Below are 10,442 nucleotides of genomic sequence, written 5' to 3'. Positions count from 1 at the left end.
GACTCAGCTGCCCGGCCCGGCCCAGCGCCGGCGGAGGAGGCGGCAGCTCCAGCCTCGGCAGCGGCAGCAGAAAGCGACCTCTGCTCGCCCCTCTCTGCAACGGGCTCATCAACTCTTACGAGGACAAAAGCAACGACTTTGTCTGGTGGGTGTGAAGAGCAGCCCCCTTGTCGCTCAGGTCTGAGCTGCTGTTCGGGCTGGTTGGTCCGGGGGAGGTGGCTGTTCGGTGCTGCTGGGGGATTCGAGCTGGTGGTTGGGGCTAAGAAGCGGGGATGTTGGGGTCCCGAGCAGATTGCCGTACTAACGAGGTAAGTGCTGGTGGGGGCGTAAAGGAAGGATGTTTAGGGAATAAGAAATAAGGGGGGACGAGATGGGCAGTCACATAAATGGGTGTGCACCAAAGAAGAAAGGTGGGCCTTGAGTTTTCTGGCTGCCTGGTGCATTAGGCATCCTATCAGTCCGATTGCTTGTCCAAGTGGATTAAACTTGTAAAGGAAGAGGGTTAAGCTTCCTGGGTTGCTCGAGGGTTGGAATTGTTGGCTAGAGTTTGCTTATGGAGACTGTGGTAGATGGTGCGCTAAAGCATAGGTATGGCTGTTTTAAGGAGATGTAGTATTTCATGTAAGTATCGGTCCTATTTTCAAGGGCGGGTCCCTTTTCAATCTACTGTTGAGGCAAGAAAGTCTGTTTCAAAAAAGAAATTTCACCTCTCAATGTCTTGAAAGAGGGAACCACATTTACTAAATCTCATCCATGTATCAGATGTAACTGGTGTAATGCATGCAGTGGTTCTCAACCTTCCTAATGCCGCGACGCTTTCATACAGTTCCTCATTTTGTGGTGACCCTCAATTTCATTGTTACAAATTGAACATAATTAAAGCATAGTGATTAATCACAAAAACAATATGTAATTATATGTGTGTTTTCCGATGGTCTTAGGCGACCCCTCCCCCAAAGGGGGTCGCGACCCACAGGTTGAGAACCGCTGCTTAAGAGTTTCCTGGCACTTCTGCTTTGAGAGACAGTAGGTATTAGACGTTTTGTCATCAGAGTTGGCATCATGAATGTAACACCGTCGTGTTTAGTTATGATATTTGGCATAGAGGGTATAGTTAGTTGTCCATAAGTGAAAGATTTAGTTCATTGTATTGTTGAGAGTGTTTTGGGATTTTCATTGGATTTGTACCCGAAATGCAGTCTAAATGGTAGACTTGTGAGGAAGGAATTGCATTTAGCTGAGTGAGAACTGGTAGGATTTTGTGCTTTTATATGGAGAAAATTGTATGTAGTCTTAGAATATTAGTGATATAGGAAGTTGGATTGCACTCGCATAGGGGAAGTTGATTCACTTCAGAGTCGAAGATGATCTGGGTTGGTGTCATTACAGTTGGCCATTGAACCACAGGGGTTTGAAGTGCCTAGTCCATTTATACGTGGATTGTTTTCAATAAATACGGTCGGCCCTTGTTCCGTGGTTTTGCATCTATGAATTCAACCAACACTGAACAAAAACAGTATTTTCATATACTTCACCTCAGATAGAAAATAATGTTTTCCATTCCCGATTGGTTGAATCCACCATTCGAAGGGCCAACTGTAGAGTCAGAAGTTATAAGTGGATTTTCAACTGTGTGGGGTCAGTGCCTCTAGCCCAGGGGTGGGCAAAGTTTTTGACTCGAGGGCCACAATGGGTTCTTAAACTGGAGGGGAGGGCCGGAACAAAAGCATGGATGGAGTGTTTGTGTGAACTAATATAAATTCAAAGTAAAGATCATTACATAAAAGGGTACGGTCTTTTTTTTTTTTTTTTAAGTTTTATTCATTTCAAACGGGCCGGATCCAGCCCGCGGGCCGTAGTATGCCCATGGCTGCTCTAGCCCCTGAGTTATTTAAGGGTCAGTAATAATAAATATAATAGGAAGTTATTGATTAGACTTACAGTGTCCAGTTCTTGCAGTTAATAATGTCTGTTCATATTTTTGCTTTTGTCTTAAATACGTCTGGATTCAGAATTAATTCATTTTTAATTGAAATTGGGCTATAAATGTGATTGTTACTTATAAATAACTGAAGTAGCTTATTATTGGGTCTAAGAGGTGTTTGTGCCCATACTCAGTAGAGAGCATCATATGGTAAAGTAGAAGCTAATGAAACAAAGAGAGGGTTTGCAGGATTCAATTGTCTTGATTGATTGAATGGTTTTATTTTATTTATTTTTATTGATTTTACAGAGAGAGGAAGGGAGAGGGAAGAGAGAGATAGAAACATTGATGCTAGAAAACATTGATTGGCTGCCTCTTGCACACCCTCTACTGGGACGGATCCTAAAACCTGGGCATGTGCCCTGACTGAAATTGAACCAGTAACCTCTTGGTGCATAGGACAAAGCTCAGTCCACTGAATAACACCTACTGGGCTGATTGAATGATTTTAGAGACAAGAAAGACAGACAGATATCAATTGGTTGCTCCACTTATCCATGCACTCACTGGTTGATTCCCTTATGTGCCTTGACTGGGGATCAAACCAATTGTTTTTTTTTTTAGCCACCATTTGCATTTCACTTTTCAGTAGGCTAAAGGAACACATGCCAGCATCCATATAAGTACACTATGTGAGAAATAAGGGAATCAAGCATTCATTCAGCAGATATTTATTTGGCACTCACTGTCTGCCAGGCACTGTATGAGTTTCATTGTACTTACTAACAGCTATTTTATAGGAAACTAGAGGCCTGGTGCATGAAATTCGTGCACGGGTAGGGTCCCTAGGCCTGGCCAGCGCCCTGATTGGGGCCTTCGAGCTGCTAGCCAGGGCCTTCCTTCCTGGTGGTCAGCGCACATCATAGCGAGTGGTCGAACTCCTGGTTGGTTGAACTCCTGAGGGGACAATTTGCATATTAGCCTTTTATTATATAGGATTGGAGAGGGATGGGGAGTATAATTAGCTGGCACTTTTTTTATTTTTTAGGAGTAAGGTTATTTCTGGTGAAGTTGACTATTCAGAAGAATTCATTAATGGGAATCTAGTTTACCGATTCTCAAGTTAGATTTGATTTGGCCAATCTTTTGGAGTAGGAGGATTTGGATTAGGCAAGGCTCAAAGAATCCTTTTCATTTCTAATTGACTTTAGGTGTGGTTGGTCTTGTCTTGTATGCTTCAGTCAAACCGAGTCAATCCCAATTACTCTGTGCTTTTACATCTAAATGAGAGTGAAGTTTGACAATTCCTTATTCATTACATTTTAAAGATGTTTATACTTCACATTGTATTTGATCCTTAGAGCAATTCTGTGAAGTTATCTAGACTTCCAATTTTAATATAATACTAATATAATAATATTTCTATTGAGGTACAAAAATGTTAAGTAACTTTGTTTCAAATTGGACAGCTAAGGGACAAAATCAGAACTCAGATCTCCTAATTCTCGACCTAGTGCTTTCTTTGTATGGAATTAGACTACAGATCCTTAGGTTTGAGTACATGTATTTATCCTAGTGGTTTTTAAATGTGGTAGATTGGAGGGAAACAATTGTTCTATAATCACATGAGATAAATGTTTTTAATCCCTAACCTCTTCCTCTTCATGCCTGTCTGCCTGCTTACCTCCAGAATTGGAGGCTGGAGTGGGCAGTCTAGTTCGAAAAAGCTACTCTGGTGATAATGACATGTTGTCATCTTCTTGAGAATAATTGATTTAAAGTCAAATGCCTAATTTTCAGTAATACATATTGGCCTCTCTTGACTTACATATTTTAAAAAGTTTATTTTTAATTGCAAAATTGAACATTTAGGGATTTATAGTTTTCACACAAAGGATCAAAAGAATATATTATCAAATTGCAGGTCATTTTAACTGATTTATAGACAGAATTTGTAGTACAGGAGAGTAGTATTTAGCTTGAAGTTGGAAAAATCGTTAACATTCAAAGGAAGTCTTTGTTACTTTCATTTTTCCAATTTTTCTTACATGATCCATTTAATTAAAGCTACTTGAGTCTAGCCCAGGGGTGGGCAAACTTTTTGACTCGAGGGCCACAATGGGTTCTTGAACTGTACCGGAGGGCCGAAACAAAAGCATGGATGGAGTGTTTGTGTGAACTAATATAAATTCAAAGTAAACATCATTACATAAAAGGGTACGGTCTTTTTTTTTTTTTTTTTAGTTTTATTCATTTTAAACAGGCCGGATCCAGCCCGCGGGCCATAGTTTGCCCACGGCTGGTAGTCTTTCACATTACTACTGCCTCTGCATTAGCTTTTCAACTACCTAAAATGCTCTTTTCTAATTCTGCAAGACCCAGTTATTCTCTAAGTTGCAGCAGAAATAAATGTTTTCAAGTAGCTAGCCCCTTGTGGGAAGGTTAACTCTAGTCATCTGTCTGATAAGAAGTAGGTAGGATCTACATTCAACAGATCTGACACTTATTAAATATGTCATTGCCTCTCAAGTCAAACTATTAATAATAGACTATCCTAAAAAAAAGACTTTTTAATCACATAATTGTGTCATATCCTGGCATTATTACTTCACTTAGATGTTAAATGTTTCTGAATTCAGATGTTATCTCACTGCATTGCACCCTAGGCAGCCATTATCTATAAATCATACTTAGCACTGAAGATGAAACCTGTGACCACATTGCTACAGTTTTCCAAACAATTAAAAAGTGTTTTTAAGAGATGTTAAAGCATATTCAACTACTGAAATAAGCTAGAATTCATTACATTGTTGTTATAGCAATATCAGTCAAGAACTTCCTTGAATCTGCAAAACAAAACTTGGCCCTGGCCAGTGTGGCTCATTTGGTTGGAGTGTGGTCCCATACACCAAAAGGTTTCAGGTTTGATTTCCGTCAGGGCACATGCCCAGGTTGTGGGTTTGTTCCCATGTATGGGCTTGTGCAGGAGGCAGCCTATCAAGGTTTCTCTCTCACATCAATATTTCTCTCTTTCCCCCTCTCCCATTCTTCCCCTCTCACTCCCTCCTCTCTCTAAGATCAGTACAAACAGTTATTAAAAACAAAGCAAAAAATTTTTATTTTTATTGTTGAGGGTATTACAAATGTCCCTCACATCCCACCCCCTTTGCTCCCTCCGCCCAGATCCTGCCCCAACCTAGGCCATCACTGCACTATTGTCTGTGTCCATAGGCTGTGCATATATGCATATAAATTCTTTGGTTAATCTCTTCCCACATCCCCTCTTTTGTTCCCCCTTCCCTCTGAGATCTGTCAGTCTATTCCATGCTTCCATGTCTCTGGACCTATTTACTCATCAGTTTATTTTGTTATTAAAAACAACAACACCTTGATTCTTTTGTTTTATAATACATATGCTGGTTGGATGACAATGATGATGAAAGATACTCTGCAGAAGATGATATCAAGTCATAGCAGTTCATTATGGTTCTTTTATCAGTATCAGTGTCAACATAAGATTTAGGTGCATCAAATGGCAGAGAAAATGAGGTGATTATGAAGCAGGATATAAAAGAGTACTATTAACTTGAATTCTGGTCTATAAATTGAGAGGGAGGTACTTGTACAGTAGTAGTTTATTACCAAAGAATGTGCTGATTGGAGACTACCTTTTCCCTTTACAAACCTTTCTTAATAACAAACCAGTCAATATTCCTTAGGTGACCATATTCCTTCTAAGAATTGTCAAGATAACTATAACCTTGTTGCTCATTTTTTCTCCTTGCATATGTATGTTTGTTCTTGATGGTTATAGAACTGGTAACCTCTTGGTTCATGGGTCGATACTCAACCCCTGAGCCACTCCAGCCAAGCTATTTCTTCCTATTTTAAATAAGTTTAAGCTGCAACCCTTTATCCCAGTGGTTCTCAACCTTCCTAATGCCGCGACCCTTTCATACAGTTCCTCATGTTGTGGTGACCCCCAACCATAAAATTATTTTCGTTGCTACTTCATAACTGTAATTTTGCTACTGTTATGAATCGTAATGTAGATATCTGATATGCAGGATGTATTTTCATTGTTACAAATTGAACATAATTAAAGCATAGTGATTAATCACAAAAGCAATATGTAATTATATATGTGTTTTCCAATGGTCTTAGGCGACCCCTGTGAAAGGGTCGTTCGACCCCCAAAGGGGTCGCGACCCACAGGTTGAGAACCGCTGCTTTATCCTCAAAGCTTCTCTAGCTTGGGAGGAAGTCTTTCTTCTTTTTCCTGTTAAAATTTGTATTATATAAAATTTGTATTAAACAAAATTAAAATGATTCTTGACTTGTTTTTAACATATGTTGTTTCCCCATGTTTGCCTTTCACCTTGTTTGTTCTTTGCCCTCTGCCTTTCTTCATATATGTATGTATCAAATTCTATTTATATAGGTCCCTACTATCTCAATATTTTCATTGAGTAACATGTTTTCTGTTCATATTCTCATATATAAGTTAATTGTCCTTTCATTTTTCAAAATTAAATTTAATGAACTGATTTTTGTCTCTATTTCTATGTAGAGAGAAAGGTGGATTGTAATAGATGGTCTGATTTCTGTTTATCGTATTTCTGATTTTATCTTTGGGAATCCATCCTTCTCTCTTCCTAGTTTGTGTACTTTGGGGTGGGAGCTCTTTGTCCCCAAATTCAGAATTGGAACACGTGATCCTAGGCCCAAGTAATCTAGTCATTGAATACATTGCTTTTTGTTTCTGACTTCTTCAGTTTGGCATAATAATATTTTTGAGATTCACACTAAACTGTGATAAATGTATATACATAGGTGTATATGTATTTATGTATATAAATGTGTTTCTTAATGTATTCATTTTAGAGAGAGAGAGATGAAAGGAGAGGTAGAGAGAAAGAAACATCGATTGTCTACCTCCTGCCTGCTCCCTACTGGGGATCGGGAATCGAACCTGTGACCTCTCAGTGCATGGGATGATGCTCAACCAACTGAGCCACACTGGCCAGGGCTGTGTGGTTATTTTTTAACTTATGTTGTGGAGTTTTAGTCTGGACATGTATGAGTAGTATTCAGCAATGGACTTGATGAGAACCCTGTATAGAGTTGTAGAATTCTTTCTCCTTGTAGCTCCTTCCTCTGGTGTCCGTCCTGTCCTGTAAATTCTTTCCCTTTTGTCTTTCCTAGACTCAGCAAGATTGTTGTACTATGCTTGTGTTCTCTTCATTGGGCCTGTGAATCTTTCTGTGAAAACAGAAAACTGGGTCTGTGATAGTGCTCACTTATTTATTCATCTTCCATCAAAGATATCAATACTGTGCTGCATAGTGTCCAATGCCTGAAAGCAGTTGTTTCATTTACCCGTCTCAATTTTCTAAGTATATGTAGTATGAATGTACGTCTAGTAATGGGTACCTACCAACACGGTGCTGTTGAAAGTATTAAGTGGGTTATTATATGTCATTGTTTTAATGGATATAGTTTGTGCTGTTTTGAGTATTAACTATCATTACCATCTTCATTACCTAGAAGAGTTATTGAAATTGGAATTGTAAATTTATCTTTCAGGAAATTAGTTTTTTTGAGATAGGAAATAAAAGCACATTTGGATTAGTAGATCTAGGTAGATGTTTTTGAGTACGGATGATCAAAGAAGATGATAGAACTTTCTTAAGGACTCTTGTGATTGCATTGCACTATTAAAAATTATAGGTGAGTTAAAGTATTGGGGCCATTTTAATATACTTATTTAATTCATTTTAGAGCTTGATGGCCATTAGTGCCATCTTAAACAAATTGTCATTTGACCTGCAATCCCCTGAAGTTTATTCAGCTCAAGAGAAATTTCATTTCTCATTGATAAGATGTTTGGAGACTTTGCGGTGTATGGAAATAGGATTTTGTTGTATTGTTGCTGGCCTTTTCTAATTTGAATTCCCTCTACTTTAAAAGTATCAATTATTTTCTATTTTCTTTTTAGCCCTATCTGCTTTGATATGATCGAGGAAGCATACATGACGAAATGTGGCCACAGCTTTTGGTAAGATGATTTTACTTAGCAAAATTGCCTTTTGGTATTCTTAAATCTGTGTGTAAATGTAGCTAGTAAGAGGTTTTGTTTTTTTTAAAGTAATTTTGGTTATCTTGTAATCATATTATTTTTTTGATATATCTTTATAGGTTCTTTGGCTCAAGGCAGTAAGCATATGGTTGGTGTAAAATATCTGTGAAGTAGTTAGGTTTACCATAGGCTTTACAGGTAGATTTTAAAACTTTTGGGTTTATTGTTAAAGAGCTTTTAACTGCTCTTTTAGAAAATTGGGGTGGTGGTTCTGGGTAATCAGTACAAAGCACCTTTAACTCACTTGCGGGAATAGGTATGAGGCCCAGTAAAGCAGGCTAAACGGACATTGGAAAAGAATATAGAGGATTAAAAACTTATGTGTTCTTTTTAACACTTCTATCAGTGTCATTAATATGTGTATATTTTGTAAAATTTAGTTGTGGTAAAATACACATAATAAAATTTACCATCCTAAACACTTTTAAGTTCAGTAATGTTAAGTATATGTGCACATTGTTGTGTTCGTTCAATATCCAGAACTTTTTCTTGCAAAACAGCTACTACATCCAACGGCTAGTTTTAGCCAATAGAAACATTTTTAATCCCATCATTTATAACACATAACCCAATTTTCAGAGATGCCAAAGTGTAAAGCAGCAGTTCTCAACCTGTGGGTCGTGACCCCTTTGGGGGTCGAATGACCCTTCCACAGGGGTCGCCTAAGACCATTGGAAAACACATATATAATTACATATTGCTTTTGTGATTAATCACTATGCTTTAATTATGTTCAATTTGTAACAATGAAAATACATCCTTATATCAGATATCTACATTACAATTCATAACAGTAGCAAAATTACAGTTATGAAGTAGCAACGAAAATAATTTTATGATTGGGGGTCACCACAACATGAGGAACTGTATTAAAGTGTTGTGGCATTAGGAAGGTTGAGAACCACTGGTTTAAAGGAAGAAAAATGTTCAATTCAGAAGAAAAGAAATATAACAAAGTAAAACAAAGCGAAAAAGGAGCCTTGGATAGGCCAGTGGATAAAGTAAAACACAATTCACTCTACACTTGAGATAAAAATTTAACTACAAGCAGACGTTCAGGAACTCTATACCTATTAAACAACTCCTACTTTTCCCTTTCCCCAGCCTCTGTCAATTGCCACTTAACTTTCTATCTCTGTAAATTTGACTATTCTAGACCTCATATAGGTGGAGTCAAGTAGTACTTGTTTTTTTGTGACTAGCTTATTTTACTTAGCATAATGTTCTCAAGTTTCATTAATATTGTAGCATGTGTCAAAACTTCTTTTCTTTTTAAGGCTGAATAATAACCCATTGCATGTATATATTTTATATTTTGTCTATTCATCTGTCAGTGGATTCTTAGATTACTTTCATCTCTTAACTGTTGTTAACAATGGTACTTTGAACATTGGTATATAAATATCTCCTTGAGACACTGCTTTTAGTTCTTTTAGTTATATATCCATAAGTGGAATTGCTGGATTATAGGTAATACTATGATTATTTTTTTTTTTTTGAGGAATAGCCATACTGCTTTCTATATATAGCTGCAGTACCATTTTACATTCCCATCAACAGTGCATAAAGGTTCCAATTTTTCCACATCCTTGCCAACACTTGTTGATTTTTGCCTTTTTTTTTTTTAATAGTAGCCATGTTAATGGGTATGTGGGTATGTAATCTGTGTATGTTTAATTCCTGTTGTTTATTTTTTGTTTGGGAGTGGTATATTCTACTTTCAGTTAATCATCTTTTTAAATTTTATATTTAGTAGATTTGTTATTTGAATTTATTTTTCAATAACTTTGTATACTATTGTCTAATAAATGCCCTATGTATCTTCTTTATGATATACACATATAAGCTGGAATAAATTGGATAAACTGTTTGATTGCTTAAGTTGAAAATGAGGAATAGAAAACTAATAGACATTATTTTGTGACCAGTTTATTAATCTATCACTGACTTAATCAAACCTATTTTATTGTTTTTCTCTGCTAATAGCTACAAGTGTATTCATCAGAGTTTGGAGGACAATAATAGATGTCCCAAGTGTAACTATGTTGTGGATAATATTGACCATCTGTATCCTAATTTCTTAGGTGAGTCTTTGGAATGATTTTTTATTTTTAAAATATTTTTTCCCCCAAAGTGTATGCTAGCATTTAATTTATTCAGAAAACATAGCTTCGACTAAGCAAGTCTCTCTTTTCTACTCACCAGATGCTTTCCCCAGTCTTACCTGGGTTGTGACAGATTCCATACCTTACCATATTTTTAATTTTTAAAAAAAATTTGATTGACACGACTCTTAGATTCTTGTATAGATGGCTGGACAGAATGTGAGACTAAAGGAGAATGCCAGATGTCCAGAATACTTGTCTCTTTATGTTGTTT

General features: G+C 37.1%; 1 protein-coding gene across 3 annotated transcripts in view; it reads left to right on the top strand.

Annotated features, from left to right (window-relative positions):
• The first annotated feature begins 6 nt into the window (after window positions 1–6).
• Window positions 7–10,442, top strand: part of RFWD2 (ring finger and WD repeat domain 2, E3 ubiquitin protein ligase) — a 97,265-nt gene continuing 86,829 nt past the window's right edge. For all 3 annotated transcript variants that reach the window (XR_001514419.1, XM_006767027.2, XM_015566068.1), the window contains exons 1-3: window positions 7–145; window positions 7,923–7,982; window positions 10,050–10,147. Coding sequence is in view for 2 of the 3 variants with exons in the window: in XM_006767027.2 (XP_006767090.2) it covers window positions 7,939–7,982; window positions 10,050–10,147 (142 nt within the window). In the remaining variant the exon portion in view is untranslated. The remainder of the gene's footprint in view (window positions 146–7,922; window positions 7,983–10,049; window positions 10,148–10,442) is intronic.

Source organism: Myotis davidii, unplaced genomic scaffold, assembly GCF_000327345.1.
Source record: "Myotis davidii unplaced genomic scaffold, ASM32734v1 scaffold580, whole genome shotgun sequence".
In the NCBI taxonomy this organism is placed as follows: domain Eukaryota; kingdom Metazoa; phylum Chordata; class Mammalia; order Chiroptera; family Vespertilionidae; genus Myotis; species Myotis davidii.
Note: the sequence above shows the minus strand (reverse complement) of the source record. Positions and strands in the feature narration are given on the sequence as shown.